Source organism: Vulpes vulpes, chromosome 2, assembly GCF_048418805.1.
Source record: "Vulpes vulpes isolate BD-2025 chromosome 2, VulVul3, whole genome shotgun sequence".
Lineage (NCBI taxonomy): Eukaryota > Metazoa > Chordata > Mammalia > Carnivora > Canidae > Vulpes > Vulpes vulpes.
In genome coordinates this window covers 98,507,815-98,532,000 of record NC_132781.1, presented here as the reverse complement: position 1 = coordinate 98,532,000, position 24,186 = coordinate 98,507,815, and the positions used below count along the sequence as shown (strand labels likewise).

The following is a 24,186-nucleotide window of genomic DNA, read 5'->3' as shown; positions in this document are numbered from 1 at the left end:
CCAGAGACGAACGTTGTCGGAACCTTGGACCCAGCGTGGTGAGCCGGCGCAGGAACCGAGCCCCGAAAATGTCTTGAACGCTCGGGGTTCGGGAGCAGGCGGGGAGGGCCCGGCAGGGAGCAGGAGGCAAGGCCTGAGGCACCGGATACCGCCTCCACTCTTTTTAAATTTTTTTTAAGGATTTTATTTATTCATGAGAGACAGAGGTTGAGAGAGGCAGAGACACAGGCAGAGGGAGAAGCAGGCTCCATGCAGGGAGCCCGCCGTGGGACTCGATCTGGGGCTCCAGGGTCAGGCCCCGGCTGAAGGCGGCGCTAAACCTCTGGGCCACCTGCGCATCCCGGTCTCCACTCTTCAAGGTCCGCACCCCAGTCAGACCCCAGCAGGACGCAGATAGCGCTGCCCACACTCCGTTTCTGCTACGTGTGGAAAGCCCTGGGCAGGCGACGGTCTGCACCCCGCCAGGTGCGCAGCAGGGGGCCCGGGGCTTTGGGGCCTTCGCCCGCACCTTCTGGGAGGACGGGTCTTTGGTCGCCTAGTGAGTGAGGCTTCCTTTCTCCAGCGGACAAAAATCTCCCAGCTTCCATTTCCTGAAACCCTTCAGAGCACCCGTCTTCCTAGCCCGCTCGTGTTCTCTGACTCGGCCTCCCGGAACCTCCACCTGGCTGAGCCGAGTTCCCTCTCAGCAGTGCTTATCCAGCTGCTTGGTGGGAACAAGAGGACGGGCCACTCGGCCTGGCTTCCAGCGGAGCCTGCTGCTCTGGGGGTCCGGAACCGCCCGGCAGCCCCCACCAGCCTCTCACCCCATCAGTCCCACGTGCTCGCCAGACCCCCAACCCTGCCAGGGGATGAGCCCCTCCCATGGCACATTGCAGCCAGTGGGTTTACTCTGTGGCAGGTGTGTGTTCAAATTACCTGCTCAGATTTAGAATAAGATCATAATCAACTTTCCACTGTAATTGTCTTTGGATAACAACACCACACCTCACCTCTTCCGCACATTTTCTTGTCTATACCAGTCCCACCCCCAAACCACATCCATCAACCCCTTGGAGAGCAGAGAACTAATCCCTTTAAAGTACTGGCCATTTCATGCCTACTTATGTCTGTAGGGTAGTTGTTTATAGTTGTTTAAGCAATTCTGTTTTTTCCTATGAATTTAAAGGGCACAGTTTAAATTGTGATATTCTGTACCTGTGGGCTGGACGGCTACTGTCCAGGACAGTCCCAGTTCACACCTGTCTCAATACACCACTTGGACAGTATTAGGTGGTGGCGGGGCCCTGTGGGATTGCTAATGGATGGCAGGTCCCAGAGGCCCTGGAGAAGTTTCCAGTGTCCACCAAGAAGACAGACAGCTGGGAGACCTCTGCAGGCATTCGGTTTGCCTTTGCCTTAGAAGGCCCGAGGGCTGAGGGTTTGTGTCCATCCTGACCCCCAGCTCCTCCTGAGGGACCCCACCCCAGTGGGAAACTGAAGCACAGGACATGCTTGAATCTGAGCCCAGTCTGACCAGTGGCTTGTGCAACTGGCCCTTCCCCTTCCTGGCACCAGTGCTCACGGCCTTCCACACGCCCATCACAGGCCGCCAGTGTGGCCCCAGCGCCCTCCAGAGCGGGTGGAGGCTGTCTGGAGGCCGAGGTCCCGCGAGGCCCTGGCGTGGACCCGGGCAGCTTCAATTAGTCGGGATTAGTCCTTGGCAAAGGCAGAGTTGGACATCCAGCCCCCGATTTTAAAGTTCCTTCTCATCAAACAGTCCTAAGACAAAGGCAGCTTTCCAAGTAACAGGCTGGAAAGAAGCGCGGGGGCCTCGGGTCGCAGTGTCCCGTGTCACCTCAGCCCCCCGGGCTCAGTGTGGCCGGCCCGGGACGGAGGGGGTGGGGGGCGGGACACCTGGGGCGCCGGGGCCTCTGTGCCCTCCAGCCTTCCCAGGCCCTAGGATCCCAGGTAAGGGTGGTGGGTGGTAGGTGGTGGCGTGGCTCTGGCACGCGGACTGGGGAAGTGGCTTGCTTTTCAGCCATTTGTGGCCATAAACCGCCCGCGTCCCCTGAGGGGCCCCTGTGGGCTCCACCTGTAGCCGGGAGCACGGCGGGGCCTGGAAGCCGACCACCCTCCCCCCCGCCCCCCGGCTTGGCAACAGTCCCAGCCTCCTGTCTGAGGAAACCACTTGGCCTTCAGCCTTAGACTTTATTCACCCGGGAGCTAAATTAACACCCCGTAAAACGGAGCCGCTACAATTACGTTCCTCTGGTCTGGTGGGAAAAAAAGAACGGCTTCATGTCGGACAGAAAAAGGGAAATCACTTCATCAGTCTGATTCCCAGGCGGGGACTCCTAGTGTCGGAAAGAGCGGGGTCCCTCAGCAAGCTGGGGCCGGTCCCCGCGGCCCCGGCCCGCCCGCCCCCAGATCGAAACCCGGAACAGGCTTCTCCCGTCCAGCAAGTGCACAGCCCGTGGGCGCCTCGCGCCGCCGCTGCCCACGACGCGCCGGGAGCGTGAGGGGCCTGGTCCCGGGCTCCTGGGTCACTCCCTGAGGGGCACTCGGCCGAGTCCACCTCCGTTACGACAGCTTAGAAAGGAGCCCAGGTTCACTAAGTAGACGGGATGGAGATGTGAGTGGCAGTGAGGGACTCGCTCACTCCGAAGGTCTTGAGTTTTAAAGGAAAACGAACAATCTGTCAGGTTTTGTTTTGCGTCATCACTCAAAACATTTCTTGAAAGAATGCTAAATTCGAGCTGAAACCTCACACTGTTTATCCCAAATGATCTTGGCTCCGATCTGTTTCACGAAGGAAGATGTGGAGGCTTCCAGACATTAGGTCAGGGGTCGCCCGGCTCGCAGGCTCGGCTTAAGGGCCCATCACAGATCTGCCCTTGGGCTCAAGCGCCAACTATCCTGTCGGTGGAAACTGGAATTGAAGAAGGAGACGCGGCCCTTCCTGCCAGAGGCGGTCTGACCCGGCGGCCGGGGCTCTGGCAGCGGGCGGCCCGGCAGGCCCGGGGGAGGCGACCGGCTGCCGCGCACCCGAGCTGTTCGAACCCCAGGCCCGTGCGCCCCGCGGTGACGCCGGGCCCAGGCCGCTCCCTGCCGACGGCGCGTCCGCAAGCCTTCGCGCGGCACGTGGCTTCCACGAGTCACACCTCAAGCGGAGCCGCGGCGGCGGCAGGAGGCTGCTCCGATGGCGGAGTCGCTGAAGGTCACAAAGGAAGGAGCCTCCGGGAATCGAGGGCCCGGCGGCGCTGTGAGAGTGGCGCGCCGGAGAGGGAGGCCCGGCTTCCCCGTCGGTCCCGCCGCCACAGAGCCGCGGCCCGCAGGGCCCCAGCCTGCAGCTACACCCGAGGCCGAGCCTCGGCGCCTGTGATTCCCACCGAAGCTTCGCTCCGCGCCGCGCCGGCGAGCAACAAGGTCCCCGAGGCCCCGCGGGGAGGACAGGCCCCCGCCACGCGGCTTCCGGCCGGGCAGGGGCGGCTCTTCCGGGGCAGGGGCTTCCGGGGGGCGGGGCCACGGGGCGGGCCCACAGGATGACCCCTTGGGGCGGCCGCTGGGAGGGGGCCCGGGAACCGGAGCGCGCTGCCAGTCCCCGGGAGCCAAGTGAAAAAAACACCGGATGCATCAATCAGAATAGGAGGGAAATCAGATTAACTTCATCAGCAAAAAAGTGCGTTTCTCCAAACTTCAGAAGACCCTATCAGAGTCCGAGTGCTGTGCGCGGGGCCTCACCCCTTCCCCCGCCCCCCCCCCCCGCCCCTCAGTCCCCACGGCCCCAAGGCGCCCTCGGGGCCCCCTTCGCCCCAACCTCCAGAGCGCCGCGCCGCCCCTCGACCTTGCCCTTGCGAGGCCCCAGCTCCTCCTGGAGTGAAGCGCGTGTGAACAACGCAGGGCGCCCCCGGGGCCTTGGGTTCCCCCGCGGGGGACCCGAGGCCTCCGCACAGGCTCCGGGCCGGCCGGACCCGGGGGCCGACTGGGGATCCCGGGCCCCCCACGGAACCAGGGGCCCCGCCGAGCGACAGACGGCGCGGCTCAAGCTTGGCCCGGACCCCGCGCCAAGGTCCATTAGCGCTTTGGTCCCAGGACCTCCCCTCGCTGCCACAGGCCCTTTGCCGGGCCCGTCCCCCCCAAGAGACCCAGCGGGCCTGTCCTCCCGGCCCACCCTGGGACCTGACCCGGGTCCCCCAAGCGGTTCGCTTCCCAGGCCGGCAGGTGCTCCCGGCCCCTCCTCGGCGTCGGGGGCGCACTGAGCCCGAGGAGGGGGCTCGGCCCCGGGCCCGCGGGGGCCACACAACCGCAGGGACCGGCGAGCGGGCCTGCGGGGCGCAGGGAGCCCTCGGCGCGGGGTGAGGGGGGCGCTGTGCCAGGAGCCACAGCGGACCCCCGAGCCGGGCCCAGACCCGCTCACCTCGGGCTCACCTCGGGCCGTCGCCGTCGCCGTCGCCGTCGCCGTCGCCGGGTAGGCCGCGGTGGAGGCGGGGGCGCGGCTCGGCGGGGCGGAGTTGGCCGCGGGGCTCGCGGGTGGCCTCGCCGCAGCTCGCCTGCCCTCAGGGAACCCCTGGCAAGCACCGTGTGACCTCGAGGCACTTGAAGCCACTCAGGGGTTCGAGGATCTTCAGTGAAGCCCCGGCCACCGAAGGGGCACACACCGGGAGAGGTTCCCCGGCGGCTGTCTTGGCCCCCGGATCTGGAGAACAGACTTCTGCCCTCTGCCTCCGCTGGAGCCGGCACTCAGGGACCCGCCTCCCAGGACGCCTGCCCCTCCCGTCCTCTCACGGACCCACAGCACCTTCCCACCTCTGTGCTGGGGCCGCCCATGCCAGTGTTAAACCTCACACCCCCTCACACCCCCGAGACCTGCCCCACAGCGCTGTGCGGCTCCCGCAGCACGCCTCTGGCTGTCCTGCCTTCTCCCCACTCCCCAATTTCCGGAAACAAAGGAGATGACACCTATGGAGCTGCTGCGGGGACAACCACGGGGGCAAGGCCTCTCCCCCCGGCAACGGTACACAGATACCTGGATGGTATCAGGAGTAGGCCTTGGCCAAAAGCGTGGCTTTCCTTTGGAAGATTTGCTGGTAATAATGAGGGTTTCAAGCTGTGGGCCCAAAAAACTGGTCATCAAAAAATATCTTTTGTAGAAGAGGCCAAGCTCCTATAAAGATGACTCCCTGACCTGACACTTGAACAGGTCAGGACTCAGGAAAACTGCGCATCTGACCCAGACAATCGCTGAGTTACAGCAGGTACCAAGTTCAGTTTCTAAAATGTTTCAAGTGTTTGTCACTTTATATTTAAGTGACAAAAGCAGGGCGTAAAATTATGTGTCTACCAGGATTCACCTCTATTGGAAGAGTACACATAGAACATAGAAATAGGAATATTGGCTGTGTATATTTTTTTTTTAATTTTATTTTATTTATTTATGATAGGCACACAGTGAGAGAGAGAGAGAGGCAGAGACATAGGTAGAGGGAGAAGCAGGCTCCATGCACCGGGAGCCTGACGTGGGATTCGATCCCGGGTCTCCAGGATCGTGCCCCGGGCTGCGCCACCCAGGGATCCCGGCTGTGTATATTTTAATATAAAAATTGCTGGTAGAATTATGGGAGTAAATGAGACATTTCCTTTCTTTTTCTAGATTTCAAACATTTAGAAAAGTGGCCATGATAACTGGTAATTTAAAAACTACATGCAGGCCAACACTTAACAGTGTCCCCAGCAGCCCATAGGGGCTGAGTGTAGTGACACTCAGATACACTATACACATACACGGCTGTGGTGAATGGCACACTTTTCAGGAAGGAAAATCTGCATGGCCATGTAGGGTTTTGGAGATTCCTCCGAGAGTGGGAAATGGAGGCAGGAGTTGACCAATCATCCATCATTTTATTTATTTATTTATTTATTTTCATCCATCATTTTAGAGGAGTGACATCCTCAGTGCTATCAGAGACAAGACTTTCCAGAATCAGGTGTTTTCCATTTGTGAATAGACAAGGAAGTCTCTTCAAGAACCTAAACTGAACAAAAAGGCAAGAACCAGTGTTCCTTGACTCAACTCTTGATGACCCAGAGCCCATCGCACCGGCCCGGGCACTCGGGGCACCAGCCGAGCACCACAGCGGATTCCATGCAGGCCGGCAGCCTGCACACTAAGTACATTTAAATTTCTCTTGCATCTAAATGACTCTGGTTAAGGCTAACTACATCAAGAGGAATTCAGTCTTTACCCAGTATGAACGCTACCTTATTAATGTGCTAGAATTAATGATCTCATCTGGAATTTATTTCCCTTTTAGCTCCACTGTAATTATTTTCCTCTCCTTTACATTATGGCAATTTTCCGCGTGCACCCGAGGTAATGGGTCTCCAGATGTAAACACGAGGTCAGTTTGCCGCTGCAGAATTTCCAACTTTGTATCAACTTTACTGTGAGCAAAACCAGTTAACTCCAAGATGAATCCCCCAAAGCACAAAGCACACCCAAGAGGTGGGGAACAAACTGGCCCAGGAGGCACCGACACTCCTCACGGCCCTCATTCCCTCCCAACCAGAGTGACACACACCACTGTCACCCAGCTGGTGCCCTAGGCCCGGCCTGACTTCACCCCTCATAAAACAACTAACAATTATTCAAGAATAAGACACCGGGGAGAGCATCGTAGAATGTGGGGCGGGGGCGGAGGGGGGGTTGGTGCCCAGGTCAGCCCTGCCCCGGAGGCCGAGGAGGCCGCGGGGAGGCAGGAGAAGCGGCCCCCCGCGTGCCCCCGCTCAGGCCTGCACGACCGCTCACAGGTCTCCCCGGAGCCCCTGGCCCTCCGGGTGGAAGAGCCCAGGGCAAGCGTCAGTGGGGCCGGGAAGCACTGCGGGCACCTCCCGGAAACCCCTACTCCGCTTCCAGCCCAAGGGACTTGCAGAGGAGTTCGCGGGGTCAACCACGGGCCGTTGGTCTCAGAGGTGCGGCCGCGCTTGCACACCCAGCACCTGGGCCCCCACACGCTTACCTGCAGCCCCTGAACAGAAGCCCCGGAGGCCTCTCTGCCGCGCTCAGGCTTCACCGCTGCCCAGTACAGCCCCCGGTCTCTCGATGCCAGGTAGGGGAGCTCACTCACAGGCTCACCCACCCCCGCGTGCGGCTCCCAATCACCTGAGCCGAGGGAGTCTGGCCAGGACACCCAGAAGCTGTGTGGCCCAGAAATGCTCAAGCCGAGAGTACAGCAGGCGGAGTGGACCATCCATAAAAAGTGGCACCTCCGGAGTGTACTGGCTGGAGAGACCACACACAGCTCTGCCTGGCTTGCAGTCAGGTCCCCCACTCAGCCCAGGCAGGGGAGCTTTTTCTTAGCCCCTCACCCCCGCCCCCACCCCATGGCTGAGAGTAGCAGCTCCTAGCCCTTCCCAACCATACAGCCTGGTGGGAACACCCGGGGAGGGTGACTGGGACAGGCACTCCAGGTCCGCCCAGGCAGGAGAGTGCAGCCCACAGGCCGGCCCACAGCGAAGCACAGCTCCCGGCCCCACCAGAACAGAAAGCCTGGTCAGAACACCTGGAAAGCAGCATGGCGCAGCAACCCTGCAGTAGGCAGAGCCAACTGTCTACAGGACAAACCCAGTAGCCCCCTTTGATCAGAGAACTTGGGGCACCAGATGACTTGAGTCAAGACCAGAGTCTTCCTCACATGGGAATTCCAGAAGAGAAAGAGAAAGTATATGGTAATGGCGGAAACTTCCCAAACCTGGGGAGACAAATGATACCCAGATCCACGAGTACCAAAGGATCCCAAATCCTTGATTCAGTTGAACCTGAATCAGGCTACACCAAAACACATTATGATTAAATTATTAGAAGACAAACACAAAGAATTCTGAAAGCAATAAAAGGAAAGACGGAGAGGGGGTACATAAGAGAGAAGTTACATACAGAAACCCTATTAGACTCTAGGCAGATTTCTCAAAGGAAACATTTCAGGCCAGGAGAGAATAGGATGACATATACAAAATATTGAAACAAAATAACCATCAACCAAGAATTCTACACTTGGTGAAGCTCTCCTTCAAAAATGAAGGAGAGAATAAAGACTTTTCACAACCAAAGCAGATGGAACACCACTTGCCTTCCAACAAATACTAAAGGGAGTTCTGTGAGCCCAAAAGGATACTAATGAATATCATAAAAACATTAAAAGGTAGTAGAAAACTCATTGGTAATGGTAAATCTATAATGAAAGATTCCGTAATATGGTGTGAAATTCACTTACAACTCAAGTTTAAAAGTTAAAAAGCAAACAGCAAAAGTAACTGTGACTACAATAATCTTGTTACTTAATAAACAATATTGCAATAGAATACAATAAATCAAACTATAACATCAATAACCTTAAATGGATTAAATTCTCCAATTGAGCCCCGCCCCTCTCGGTCGTCTCCGTCTCCGCTCTGGGAGCAGCTCTCCTGCTACAGCCCCTCATCCCCTGAAAATGTACGCCTGTGCAAAGTTCGTCTCCACCCCCTTCTTGGTCCGGAGCACCTCTCAGCTGTTGAGCCGATCACTGTCTGCAGTGGTGCTAAAACCACCAGAGACACTGACAGATAAGAGCCTCAGCAGCTTGGCAGCCCCACATCCCCTGACCTCACTTATTCCTAGCCGCAGCTTCCAAACCAGCGCCATTTCAAGGGACATTGACATGGCAGCCAAGTTCATTGGGGCTGGGGCTGCCACTGTAGGGGTGGCTGGCTCTGGGGCTGGAATTGGGACTGTGTTTGGGAGCCTCATCATTGGTTATGCCAGGAATCCCTCTCTGAAGCAACAGCTCTTCTCCTACGCCATTCTGGGCTTTGCCCTCTCGGAGGCCATGGGGCTCTTTTGCCTGATGGTGGCCTTTCTCATCCTCTTCGCCATGTGAAGGAGTCGTCTCCACCTCCCATAGGTCTTTCTCCCATGTCTTGTCTGCCCTGTATGCTCTGTATGTTCCTTTTCCTATACCTCCCCAGGCAGCCTGGGGAAAGTGGTTGGCTCAGGGTTTGACAGAGGAAAGACAAATAAATACTGTATTAATAAGAAAAAAAAAATTCTCCAATTGAAGTAAGTAGAATGGCTGAATGGACTAAAAAAAGATACAATTGCATGCTGTTTATGACTCACTTTAGCCTTAAAGAATACACACATAGACTGTGTGAAGAAATAGAAAAGGTATTTCAAGAAACAATAACCAAAACCAAAGAAAGCAAGAGTAGCTATAGTTTCATCAGACAAAACAGACATTAAAAATGGTAATAACAGGAATGTCTGGGTGGTTCAGTGGTTGAGCATCTGCCTTCAGCTCAGGTCGTGATCCCAAGGACCCGCTTCTCTCCTGCCTACGTCTCTCTCCATGTGTCTTTTATGAATAAATAAAATCTTTTTTTAAAATGGTAATAAGAAACAAAGAAGATCATTATAGTGACAAAGGGATCAATCCATCAAGTAGATGTAACAACTGTAAATATTTATGTACCTAACATCAGAGCACCTAAAAATGTAAAGCAAAAGCTAACAGACTAAAAGGAGAAACAAACAGCAGTACAATAATTGGATCTTTAATATCCCACTCTCAACATAGATAATTCCTACAGAGAATCAATAAGGAAAACAACAGATAAGAACAACACGAGAGAACAAATGGACCTAACAGACATATAAATTTCTGACAACAGCAGAATATACATTCTTCTCAAGCACACATGGAACATTTTCTAGGACACATGATATGTTGGGCCACAAAACAAGTGTTAGCAAATTTAAGAAGACTGAAATCATACCAAGTATATCCTCTTATCACAATGGTATGAAACTAGAAATTAACAGGAAAAAAACTAGAAAACTCACAAATAAATGGAAATTTATAACAGTCTCCTGAACAACCAATGATGCAAGAGAATTTTTTTTTTTTTTTGAGTAGGCTCCATGCCCAGCATGGAGCCCAACATGGAGGCTTGAACGCACAACCCCAAGATCAAGACCTGAGCCGAGATGAGTCAGATGCTTAATGGACTGAGCCACCCAGGCACCCCCAAAGGAGAGATTTAAGTTGCTTGAAATAAAAAAGGAAACAAAACATAACCAAACTTACAGGATGCAGCAAAAGGAGTTCTAAGAGGTAAGTTCATAGCAACAAACACCTACATTAGGAAACAAAGATCTCAAACAACCTAACTCTAGTTCCTCAAGGAACTAGAAAAAGAACAAACTGAGCCCAAAGTTAGCAGAAGGAAGGAAATAATAAAGATTAGAGCAGAAATAAATGAAACAGAGAACAGGAAAGCAAGAGAAAAAAAAATGAACTAAACTACAAGTTGGTTCTTTGAAAAGATAAAAAAAAAGTTGACAAATTTTAGCTATACTAACCAAGGAATAAAGAGACCCAATTCAACAAAATTATAAATGAAGATACCACAACTGACATCACAGAAATACAAAGGATCATAAAAAGCTATTATGAACCAACAAACTGGACTACCTGGAAGAAATTGAAAAATTCTTAGAAACCTAAAAAACTAACAAGACTGAATCAGAAAGAAATAAAAAACCTGAATAGCCCAATTACTGGTAAGATTGATTCAGTTATCAAAAATCTCCCAACAAAGAAAAGTCCGAGGCCAGATAGCTTCACTGGTGAATTTTACCAAATATCTAAAAGAATTAACAATAATCCTTCTCAAACTCTTACCAAAAAAATCAAAGAGGAAGGAATACGCCCAAACTCACCTCACCTTATGAGGCCTGCATCACCCCACTACTAAAGTCTGAAAGGACACTTCAAGAAAATACAACTACAGGCCAATATCCCTGATGAATTCAGATGCAAATACTAGCAAATCTAATTCAGCATCATTCACCATGATCAAGTGGGATTTATACCTAGGATGGTTCAACATATACCCATAAGTCAAGGTGATACATCCCATTAATAGAATGAAAGAAAAAAAAATCATAGGACCATATCAATAGAGGCAAAAAAAGCATCTGACAAAATTTAGCATCCATTCATGACAAAAACTCTTAACCAATTTACCATAGAGGAAATGTACCTCAACTTAAGAAAGGCCATAAATGACAAGTCCACAGCTAAAATCATATTCAATGGGAACAAGTTGAAAGCTTTTCTTCTAAGATTAGGAACAGGACAAAGATGCTCTTACCACTCCTATTCAAGATAGTATTGTGCATCCTAGATTCCACCAAAAACTATTAGATCAAATCAATGAATTCAGTAAAGTTAAAGGATACAAAACTAACATACAAAACTCAGTAGGCTTTCAGGGTATCTGAAGGGCTCAGTCAGTTAGGTGTCTGACTCTTGATTTCAGCTCAGGGTCATTAGATCAAGCTCCACGTGGGGCTCAACCCTGTGCATGGAGTCTGCTTAAGATTCTCTCTCTCCTTCTGTCCCCTCCCTACTTGCATGCACACATACTTTCAAAAAAAAAAAAAAAGTCAATAGCATTTCTACACAGTAACAACAAACTATATGAAAAAGAAATAAAATGAACCCATTTACAAAAGCATCAAAATCTTAAGTACTTATGCCTAAATACTTAGGCATAAATTTAACAAAGGAAGTAAAAGTTCTCTACACTTAGGTCTCTCTAAACTATAAGACACTGATGAAAGAAATTAAAGAAGACAAAATAAATGGAAAGGTATCCCATATTCATGGATTGGAAGAATATTGTTAAAATGTCCATACTACCCAAAGCCATATACAGATTTAGTATAATCTTTATCAAGATTCCAATGGCATTTTTTTTATAGAAGTAGGAAAAAAAATTCTAAAATCCATTATTTAAACACAAGGACCCTGAATAGCCAAAGTAATCTTGACAAGGAACAAAATGGGAAGCATCATACTTCCTGATTTCAAGCTATATTATTATTTTTTAAAGATTTTATTTATTTATTTGAGAGAGAGTATGAAAGTGAGCATGAGCAAGGAGAGAGGGAGAAGCAGGTTCCCCACTGAGCTGGGATCCTGATGCGGGGCTTGATCCCAAGATCCTGGGATCATGACCCGAACCAAAGGCAGATGTTTAACACACTGAGCCACCCAGGTGCCCCTCAAGCTATATTATTAAGCTATACTCATCAAAACAATATGGCTGGCCTAAAAACAGATACATTGACCAATGGAACAGAATGAAAAGCCCACTAATAAAACCAAGTATATATGATTAACTAGTATTTCACAAAGGAGCCAAGCATACTGAATGAAGAAAAGAGTCTCTTAAATAACAGTGCTAGGAAAATTGGATATTTGCATGTAAAAGAGTAAAGCTGAATGCCTACCTTACACAACTCACAATAAGTAACTTGAAATGAATTAAAGACTTATTAATTGTAACACCTGAAACTATAAAACTCCTAGAAGAAAACACAGGGAGAAAACTCCTTGACAAGGGTCTTGGCAATGATTTTTTGGATATGAAACCAGAAGTAAGTACAAGCAACACAATTTTTAAAAGTGAGACTACATCAAATTTAAAAGCTTTTGCAGAGCAAAAAACCCCATTCGTAAACTGAAAAGATAACCTATGGAACGAAAGAACATACTTGCAAGCCATGTATCAGATAAGGTTAGTAATATCCAAAGTATATAAAGAACTCATACCACTCAATAGAAGACACAAACACAAAAACAAAAAAATAACCTCCCCAAACAATCCAATTAAAAAATGGGCAAAGGACTCAGACATATTTCTCAAGATGATACACATGGCCAACAGGTACATGAAAAGGTGTTCAATGTCACTAACCATCAGGGAAACGCAAAACAAAACCACAATGAATTATCACCTCATACCTGTCAGAATAGACACTATTAAGAAGACAAGAACAAATGCTGGTGAGGAAGTAGAAAAAAGGAAACCCTTGTGCACTGTTGGTGGGAGTGTAAATTGGTGTAGTCACTATGGAGAGCCACGCAGAGGTTCCTCAAAAAGTTAAAAATAGAACTACTCTACGGTCCAGCAATCCCACCTTTGGTAACATCTCTGAAGGAAATAAAAACATTATGTCAGAGAAATAGGTGCACCCTCATGTTCCCTGTAACATTATTCACAATAGCCAAGACATGGAAATAACGTAAATGTCCACGGAAACATGAATGGATAAAGAGATTGGGGCATAACTGCATACACACTCCACATATGGTATATAATATATATATCATATATATTACATATGTATAACATGGAATAGTGCCCAACCATAAAGAAAAAGGAAACTGTGCTGTTTGTGACAACATGGATGGAACTTGAGGGCATTACACTAAGTGCAATAAGTCAGACAGATATAGTCAAATACTCATGATCTCACATGTGCAATCTATTAAAAAAGAGAGATTAAGAAAAACTAACACCGGGATCCCTGGGTGGCGCAGCGGTTTGGCGCCTGCCTCTGGCCCAGGGCGCGATCCTGGAGACCCGGGATCGAATCCCACATCAGGCTCCCGGTGCATGGAGCCTGCTTCTCCCTCCGCCTGTGTCTCTGCCTCTCTCTCTCTCTCTCTGTGACTATCATAAATAAATAAAAATAAAAATAAATTAAAAAAAAAAAGAAAAACTAACACCTAAATATCAGATTTGCAGTTACCAAAGGACAGGGCTGGGATGAGAGAGAATTGGATGAATGTGGTCAATAGGTAAAAATGTTCAATTATGAAATAAATTAGTTATGAAGACACAGTTAACACTGCTGTATGATAATTTGAAAGTTGTTAATTAGAGTAAATACTGAGTTCTCATCACAAGGGAGAAAATTTTTTTCATTCTCTTGTTTTTGTATCTGCATGAGATGATGGATGTTGACTAAATTTACTGTGGTAATCATTTCATAATACATGTAAGTCCAATCATTATGTATACCTTAAGCTTACATGGTACTGTATGTCAATTATATCTTAAACTGGAAAAAGGAATACACAGAGTTATAAACATTATTAAATTTTATTAACAAAACTTTGTACATTTTCTTTAATACATGTGGAATTTTACATCTAGGTAAAATAACAACACATTCAAAATTTACCATTTATACAAATTGTTACAGAATAATAACCAGTGGGTTAAATATGTAAAATAAACCACACCGATTTTTTTTAATTATCTACAAAAGATTTGACTTTCTTTAAAATTCCCCTGAACATATAAAAATAAATTAATTTTACTTTTCAATTAAATCTACCAATTAGAAATATTACAAATCAAAATATCAATGTTATCTTATGAATTTTTCACAATACAAAACAGATTCACAAAACCTTATTTACAGAAATGAGGTAAGAACTGTGCAATGTTTAACCAAGAGACATATTGCAGAATTAACATGTTCTTCCAGCTAAGTACACAGTGGAGGTCTAATTACAGCTGGGTCTTTTCCACTAATAATTCACACATTTAAGAACAGTTCAATGATTACATCTCCAATTGTTCAATTTATACTCTGTCATACTGTCACACCAGGAGTGTGGCTACCCAAAGTGTAAGGTCTGTAAATACAGATTTCACCTGTTTCAGGAACTGTAGTCGTTTTGCTTGTTTGTTTCAAATCACTGTCAGTAAATGGGAAGTTGTTTAAATAAAAACAAAACAAAACAAAACAAAAAACAAAACAAAAAAACAAAAAAAACACCTTACCAAATCCACTCATTTTTCTTGTGACTCATTAGTGGATAAATACCCAGGTAATAGTTTTGCCTGAGCTATCTACAGTGGCATAGAAAGTTTTTAATAAAGGCAGAACCATGGGGAAGGCTGCTGGTGCAACACTGACTATCCCTACTACGTACTTACAAGGACTGACGATAGTGCAAGCTCAGCTGTCTAGAGCCATTTCAACACAATGGAGGTACTACTAACAGGCACTTGATTCAGGCCAAACCCTACCAGCAGTTTCCAGAGTGGCCCCTCTTTCTGAAAGAAATCTTTCACTTTGAATTGATCTGGTTCCCCCAGCAGCCTTAGAACTCACTTAAATCAAAATATGAATAGTTACTTTAAAATATGAGTAGGTCTTAGCACTTTTATAAAAAAAAAAAGTATTTAGCAAAAGAAAATTACCTTTAGCAGAAGCAGACATTACCATCCTAACTTGATTACCAAAATTGGCCAAATCCCATTATATAAAAAAAAATTTATAACAAAGATTGCCAAATCCCAGTTCATGACCTATTAATTTGCAATACTTAACCAATAAAACTCCAATAGAAGAAATGGGACAGTTCCTTAAAATTTGTCTTAAGATCTGACTCACAGAGCAAGCATACTGTAACCCAAACGAAAAGATTATATTTCATATTCCAACTTGTACAACAAAATCAAAGTTTATAAATGGAACAAGTCTTTAGTTTTGCTGTTTGTCTCTCCAATTTATAACAAAATTAGTTGTGCACCAACTATATTAAATTCCTCTTAGGTTGATAAATTCATTGCATGTAAATTATTTCATTGACAAAAGTTAGTTATTAAATTTTTTTTTCAAAGTTCAAAAAAATCTGGGTTGAGGGATGGGGGATATACGGGAATTCCATTTCAGTGCAACAAAGCAACAAGAAAATTAATCAAAGCCTTACAAGAAAGTCCTTGTGGCAATTAATCCTTTGTTGTGCAGTTCATTTCTTGTCGCATTTCTTCATAGGTGTAGGAGGCTGCAAAGGCAGCCAGATGAAGTGCTAGAGCAGCAGGAGAGGCCGTTTCTAGAGGTTTCTCAAGTGTCAACTTTTCTCTTGAGTGACAGGCCCAGTTTTATCACTAAGTCTCTGCAGTTAAACAAAATCGAAGGCATTAGGTAAATGAATGTGTGGCCCACACTTGTAATCTTCCCCTAAACTGGCATTATAACAGAGACAAAAGGGGCACATATAGTTATTCAATTGTTTTCTACAAGTTTGCACAACTACTTTTCAGTACAATATAAAGATGTGAGTTTACTAGTAAACATCATCAGCTGCTTTATATTAATTTGAGTAGTTTATGAAGACAGATGTGCCCATCTGGAGGACAGAACTCATAGAGAACAGGTATAGACATCATCCCCCAGATTGATATTACCACAGAAGCAGTAACGTGGTATTGTGGAAAATGAATTTTTAGTGGACTAACAAAGTCATGGGTTCAGTCCCACATGAGGGAGTTTAACCTCTTTGAGTCTCCTTTTACTAATCTATAAAAAAACTTTAAAGTCCTTTAAAGACTGAAATCATGTCTACTATTGTTATCTAAAGAAGATGCCTGATATATAGTGGGGTACCTATAAATATTATTTCCCAGCCTTGCTTTTCTCCCATTAGATAGTTAATACTGCTTGTTTTTTTATATTTGTTATTGTAGTTTTCCATTTAAAAACATACTGCAAAAAAAAAACAAAAAACAAAAACAAAAAACATATTGCATACTGTATAACTCAGGAAAAGGTAGTTTGTAAGTATGGCAGACCTTGTCTTATTGTGCTTCACTTTATTGCATTCCCCCCCAAATTGAATGAAGGTCGGTGGCAACCTTGCGTCAAGCAAGTCTACTGGTACTACTTTTCCAACAGCATTTGCTCAATTCATATCTCCATGTCACATTTTAGTTATTCTTGCAATATTGCAAACTTTTTCATTATTATTATATTTGTTATAGGGATCTGTGATCAGTGATTAGAACTCACTGAAAGTTCAGATGATGGTTAGCATTTTTTTAGCAATAAAAAGCATTTTTTAATTCAGCTATATACTTTGTTTTTTTAGACCTAATTCTTTTGCACACTTAGGCTACAGGATGTGTACATGTAACTTCTATATGCACTGGGAAACAAACATTCACTTGACTTGCTTTATTACAGTATTTACTTTATTGTAATAGTGTGGACCTGAACCCACACTATCTCCAAGGTATGCCTGTAATTTGGTTTTAACACAAGAAAACATTTTGAGAAAGAGGAAAAAACAATATAAAAAAGTTCCTAAATTAATACAGACTCACTGAAATTTCCCATGTCTTTAAAACACTGCAGAGGGGACGAGGTTTCTGATAGTGACAGTGTTCACAATTAGGAAGTCAAGAGACAGTGTGGCAAACAAAGCCATTGAAGAGTTGATGAAAACCAATAACCCTGTATTTTTTTTTTTATAACCCTGTATTTTGAACCAGTACATACTAATGTTTCTGAAGAGTAACAGCACAATAAAAAGCAAGCTTTCAAAGTAATGGGAAATCGCAAACATTGTGACTTTTCACACTGTGATTTGCCAAGTCTCCCACCTCATTCTTTCCCTTCTTCCTTTTCCTGACGTCCAGTCTCCATTCTATATCCCAATATCCTTCCTCTAACAGGGTTCTGCCCTGAACTCGAATTTAGGGGAAACACTTATACTCCAGTAAAGTAGACCTAATTGAAGGGGAGAATTAACAGAAAGAAACAGCCTTAAAATGTGCACTATTAGATACATAGTACACTGTTCCTGCATCCATTTTTATTGTATCTTAACTGGTACATTAAAAGGGTAAGAGGCTAGCACTTAAATGAAATTAACAATTTAAATTATTATTTACTTCCTTTTTAAAATTAATCCAGCAGAGTAACTGGAGTGCCCTAAAATTTATATATTATTTTTATTATAACTATAATTCAGTTTTACAAAGTACTTTAAAGCAAAATAATGAAAATATACCAAAATTATCTAGACTGGTTCTAATAATTAAATTAATTGAACAAAGTTCCTCACAAAGCACCAACTATTATCTTTTGAATGGACTGTCCTATACCACCTACTATGTAACTAAAATACATTTTCACTTCCAATGTGGTGAATTATAAAACATCTCCCAGGGCAGCCCCGGTGCTGCAGCGGTTTAGCGCCGCCTGAAGCCCAGGGCGTGATCTTGGAGACCCTGGATAGGGTCCCACATCGGGCTCCCTGCATGGAGCCTGCTTCTCCCTCTGCCTGTGTCTCTGCCTCTCTCTCTGTGTCTCTATGAATAAATAAATAAAATCTTAAAAAAATATAAATAAAATCTTAAAAAAAAATCTCCCAAACCATATGCACAAATTTAAACTAATATACTTAGGGGATATATAAAATTGGCTTGGGTCCTTCATGTTTACAATATCCAGCTGCTGAAACAACTGGTTTTTAAGAAGAAATTAACAGGGGAATAATATTAAAAAATAAAATAAAATAACTTAGTCACAGTCAGGTGATTAATCACTAAGGTGTTAACAAAGTCTTTAAAAAAAAAAGAAAAAGCTAAAGAGACAGTCATCTCTGATAAATCAATAAAATTCTTTTTATTATTTCACTAGATAAAATAAAGCCAAGATACTTACTGTTACTTTCTGACTTGCATTATCGCCATGGATGGTGAGAAATGGGTTGGTGGTAGCTGGGTGAAGTGGTGGCGCCTGAGTACCTGCGAGGAGGTTGTTGATCGGTATCTGTGTTGGCCCAGAGATCTGTAGCTGCTGGAGTTCAGGCTGGTGGTGCTGCTGGTGGTGATGCTGCTGCATTAGCTGATATAGAAGGGCCTGATGCTGTTCCTTAGGGAGAAGCATGTGGGAGAAGATGAGTGCCCAGTCACAGAACTTGGCAGTGAGTAAAGCCTGACTTCTTTATTTTCTCCTTTAGTTTAATATTAGGTATTTAAATATAAATCACACTAAGAAGGAAAAAACAGTATCTTATCTGGAAAAATACATGGCACTACATAATAACCATCACTAGTGAATGGCTTATTTTCAAAACATGGCAAACAACTATAGGGCCCTCTATTCAAATTAGGTTTTCATGATAATTAAGGGCAACAGCAACTCAGAAGTCCCAAGTTACCTGGATCTGCCATTAGAATGTGGGCCATTCTCATTCCCAGTTCTGCGAACTTAATTAAAAGTAACTTTTAAAGCTCTCATCACACAGGGGCACCTGGGTGGTTCAATGGGTGAACATGTGCCTTTGGCTCAGGTTGTGATCCCAGGTCCTGGGATCGAGTCCTACACATTGGGCTCCCTGCAGGGAGCCTGCTTCTCCCTCTGCCTACGTCTTTGCCTCTCTGTGTCTCTCATGAATAAATATAATTTTAAAAATAAAATAAAGTTCTCATTCATGCCAATAAAGAGTGCTTCCTTGGTGTAGTTATAAGACTGTTCTTTTTTTTTTTTTTTTAAAGATTTTATTTACCCATTCATGAGAGACAGAGAGAGAGAAAGAGGCAGAGACACAGGCAGAGGGAGAAGCAGGCTCCATGCAGGGAGCCCAATGGGGGACTCGATCTGGGGTCTCCAGGATCACGCCCCAGGATGAAGGCGGTGCCAAACCACTGGGCCACTGGGGCTTCCCAGTTATGAGACTATTCTTTGCAGCAAATATGTATTTGATTTCTTGAGTTTACTATGTGTCAGGCACTGTTTTGAGACATATCGGTGAGGAGAAAAATCTCTGCCCCTCTGTGGCTCAGCCTAAAGGGAAGAGAGAGCAATGAACAAAAATGTTAGGAAAGATTATTGGTAAGGATCAGAGTGAACAGGAGTATGTGGGAGACAATACAGCAGGAGGTGGAAATCTCAGATAGATAGGTCAGGATGGTTCTCAATTGGACAAAGAGGCAAGGAGAGAATGGAAGATGGAACAGCCAGTGCTAAGAGGCTATATGGGAGCACACCCAGCGTGATCAAGGAATAGCAAGGAGACCAGGGGCAGGCTGGAGACAAGGGAAGAATATGGGCCTCATGATGGGAAGCCATGAATACTTTGGCTTTTACTCAAAGTAATGTGGGAGACCAGAAGAAGGTTTTAAGCCAGGAGCGACACAATCTGACTTGGGACTTCTTGCTGGATTCAATGAGAGGCATCACACAAGAATGAAGGATGACTGTGAGGTTTTCAGCTCGAGCAACTAACAAGTAGGTGTTGCCTGTGGCTGAGGTAGGCAAAATTGTGTGTGGAACAGGTTTGTGATAGATGAGCAGTTTGGATATATAATGTTATGCTGGAAATATCTATAAAAATATCCCAAGTGGAGATGTCAAGTAAGCAGCTGGATGCAGAAGTCCGAAATTCCAGAAAGGCGACTGGCCTGAAGATGTAACGTGCATGTATTTAAGCTGGACTGGAGTATGGTATTTGAAACTCTAGGACTGGAGATCACTAAAATTCTATGATACTCTAAAAGTGAGAGGCTGTGGTAAAGAGCAAAGGAGGCTAGAGAGGAATGAATGGTTAGGCAGGAAGAACATGGCGGTAATGTTTCCTGGAGGCTAAGGGAAGAAAGTGTTTCAAGGAGGGAGTGATCAACTCTGTCAAATGCTGCTGCCAGATCAAGTAAAAAGGAGAACAACTGTCCACTGGACTTAGCAGTATGAAGGCCATCTGGGAGAAGACAGTGCAGAAAAAGAGGGCAGCAGTTGGTGGGGCGGGGAGGACTATCAAGCAGGAGTTTTTCTTAAGTTGGGAGACGTAGGTATGGCTTAGAAGAAAATGCAATGCTTGTAAAAATGAACAAACTTTCACCCTACAACCTTGGCTGACAAAAAGGTAGAATTTTAAGCCACTTCAATTCTTGCAGTCTCTGAGCAACAATGTGTTTGCTATAACCTTTTTAATGAATCATGTTCTAGAAAGGAGTCATTTGTATGTACTATTACTAATAATAATCTCGATTAAGAGGAAGAACTCCACATAAAATGAACTTTAGTACTTCACATTCAGATGAGAAAGAGATAAGAAAACAAGATCACATTTTAGTGTAAGCATTAGAATCTATATATAATCTATCTTTATACCAGTATAAGAACAGTATAAGAACAGTAACAGTGAGAACAATGATCCACAATCAAAACAAGTATTTTCAGGATATTTTTTACTAAAGTAAAAAAAAAAAAAAAAAAAAAAAAGGTAGATATATTTTATTTATTTATAAAGTTTTTTTTTAAGATTTTATTTTTAAGTAATCTCTACACCCAACATGGGATTCCATCTCACGACTCCAAGATTGGGAGTCAAACACTACACAGAATGAGCCTGTCAAGCGCCCTGGGGAGATACTGAGAAAGAAATTATGAACAAAGGCTGAAACTCTGAGCTAATTAAATGGTGCATTATCCAGGCAGTCTAACTCAATGAGGTACACCAGGGAAATGGAGCTGGAGAAAGTTGCACAACCACAGCAACCCATCTGGCTTTAAGTTTGATTACGCAGGGCCAGCCAGTGTCCCAGGGGACACTGGCTGGCCCTGCATGTAAGCCACACACAACCAATCTTCTTTTTTTTTTTTTTTTTTTAAGATTTTTATTTATTTATTCATGAGAGACACAGAGAGGCAGAGACACAGGCAGAGGGAGAAGCAGGCTCCATGCAGGGAGCCCGACGTGGGACTCGATCCCGGGAATCCAGGATCATGCCCTGGGCCGAAGGCAGGCGCTAAACCCCTATGCCAACTGGGCTGCCCTTTTATTTTTATCTTTTTAAGATTTTATTTATTTATGAGAGACACAGAGAGAGAGAGGCAGAGACACAGGCAGAGAGAGAAGCAGGCTCCCATCAGTGAGCCCGATGTAAGACTCGATCCCAGAACCCCAGGATCATAATAACCCCAGCCAAAGGCAGATGCTCAACCACCGAGCCACCCAGGTGTCCCGAATCTTAATCAATTCTTTCTCTCTTCTCCAAGAAATCTATTCTACATTTTCTTCTCTCTCCTGTAACCGCCAATATCCTTATCTCCCTCAGCCAATGCCTTTATTTCTAATTTTAAAAATTAAAAACAGGGCAGCCTGGGTGGCTCAGCGGTTCGGTGCCACCTGCAGCCCAGGGCGTGATCCTGGAGACCCGGGATCGAGTCCCACGTCGGGCTCCCTGCATGGAGACTGCTTCTCTCTCTGCCTGTGTCTCTGCCTCTCTCTCTCTCTCGGTCTCTCATGAATAAATAAATAAAATCTTAAAAAAAAAATTAAAAACATTAAAAGTGGGTTTCTTCCACCTTCTGTCATAAAAAGCTCTGACAGCTGCTCTTCCTGGCTCTCTTCACTGGAATGCTGCCTTGCCCTCCCCTCCCCTCCCAGCTGAAGAACTTTGCTGTTTTCCTTCCTCTCTTCTGCACCATAAATGTTCCCACCAACATATATGTATGCTGTCATATTCAAAATGAATAAAAACTTCGCTCTTAGACCATGTCTTTCTTTCATTAGTTGCTTATTTCTCTGCTCTTTTTACACTGAAGTATCTGGAGCTGCCAATACTCCACATGCACTTTCTCTCCTGCCATTTTCTTCTGAACCATTCATGGAGGTTTTTACTTCTCACCAAAACTACAACTGTCAAAACCTCCAGACGCCCAATCCAATGGCCAACCCTTATTTGTCCTCCCAGAAGCATGTTACACAGCTGAGTTCCTCTTTAGCTGAAACATTCTCTTCATATGGACCCAAGGACACTACTCTCTCAGTCTTCCTCTTAACTCACTGGCCACTTTTTTCCCATATTCTTTACTAGATTATTTTCCTCTTCCAGACATCAGTCTTCATTCCCTACTGATCTCATAAAATTTTATAAATCTAAGTATTACATATGCAGCAGTGACCCCAAATTTTTATTTCCAACTACATCCTTTCCTTGGACTCGTCTCATACAACCATCAGGGCCACATGTCATCTGAACATCTATACACACATCTCACACACAGTATGTCTGTGACAGAACGTTTTTTTGAAGATTTTATTTATTCATGAAAGACAGAGAGAGAGAGAGAGAGAGAGAGAGAGAGGGAGGGAGGCAGAGACACAGGCAGAAGGAGAAGCAGGCTCCATGCAGGGAGCCCGACACGGGACTCGATCCCAGGGCTCCAGGATCACACCCTGGCTGAAGGCAGGGCTAAACCACTGAGCCACCCCCCGGGTTACCCCAGAACTGCTTTTCTAATCTCAGTAAAACTCAACATCCAATTGTTTAGGGCTCTTCTTCTTCTTCTTCTTCTTCTTCTTTTTTTTTTTTTTTTTTTAACAGATTTTATTTATTTATTCATGAGAGAGAGAGGGAGGGAGAGAGAGGCAGAGACACAGGCAGAGGGAGAAGCAGGCTCCCTGTGGGAAGCCCAATGTGGGACTTGATCCCAGGACCCCAGGATCACAACCTGGGCCAAAGGCAGATGCTCAACCGCTGAGCCACCCAGGTGTCCCTGAATGTCTGAAAAACAAGTCTTGTTGGTTCCATTTTCAAAATACACAATCCCAGACAGTTTCCCCCCACATTTATCATGCTATTTAAGACACCACATCTTCTACCTGGACTATTCCAACAGCCTCCCTGTTTCTCCTTTTGCTACCATCTCCCCTCCCAACACATACAATTTCCCATACAACAGCCAAGCCAATCTTTAAAAAATGTGAATTGTCTTCATGTCACTATTCTGTTCAAATCTTCCAATTAATTCTTTAAAATAATCCTGAAAGCAAAAGTGAGGATATATGAAACAAGATTTTTACAATTAAGAAAATTATTAAAACTAGCATACTAGGGACACCTGGGTGGCTTAGTGGTTAAGTGCCTCCCTTCGGCCCAGGGCGTGATCCTGGAGTCCCAAGATCAAGTCCCACAACAGGCTTCCTGCGTGGAGCCTGCTTCTCCCCCTGCCTATGTCTCTGCCTCTCTGTGTCTCTCATGAATAAATAAAATATTTAAAAACAAACAAAAAAAACTAGTATACTATACACTATTTTGATACATTTTAAAATTTCCACAATAGAAGTGTTTTTAAAAAATCACTAATGGCATCATACTTAAAATCTACTTTCATCATACTTAAAATCTAAATTTCCTGCCACAGACAAACAAGGCCCACCTGTGACTTTCTCTCCTCTGCATCGCCCTCTCTCTTATTCTATAATCATGTCGACCTTCTTTCTAGCATTCACAACACACACACAGGCGGTCTTTGCCAATCTGCTCTTCCATTCCCCCATGTCAAAAATTTGTGTTCCTTCTTTTATTCAAGTTGGTGTTCAAAAGTCACCTATTCAAAGAGGCAAGACTCTCTTCTCCAAAAAGGCCTCCATCCCACTGTTCCTCTATTCCCTTATCCTCCTGTTATTTTTCTTCTCAGTACCAGACATTTGTTTACTGTCCACCTCCACTGTCAGAATGAAACACCATGAAAATACAAAGTCTAATATGTCACCACATTACCAGAGT

General features: G+C 45.4%; 1 protein-coding gene and 1 pseudogene across 28 annotated transcripts in view; one reads left to right on the top strand and one right to left on the bottom strand.

Moving 5' to 3' along the window:
• The first annotated feature begins 8,421 nt into the window (after nt 1-8,421).
• Nucleotides 8,422-9,054, top strand: LOC140596171 (ATP synthase F(0) complex subunit C2, mitochondrial pseudogene; annotated as a pseudogene).
• Nucleotides 9,055-13,952: 4,898 nt separating this feature from the next.
• MLLT10 (MLLT10 histone lysine methyltransferase DOT1L cofactor) overlaps nt 13,953-24,186 on the bottom strand; it is a 249,580-nt gene continuing 239,346 nt past the window's right edge. For all 28 annotated transcript variants that reach the window (XM_072749337.1, XM_072749338.1, XM_072749339.1 and 25 more), the window contains 2 exons: nt 18,335-18,544; nt 13,953-15,782 (listed from right to left, as the gene is read on the bottom strand). In XM_072749337.1, coding sequence (XP_072605438.1) covers nt 15,738-15,782; nt 18,335-18,544 — 255 coding nt within the window. In that variant the 3' untranslated portion in view covers nt 13,953-15,737. The remainder of the gene's footprint in view (nt 15,783-18,334; nt 18,545-24,186) is intronic.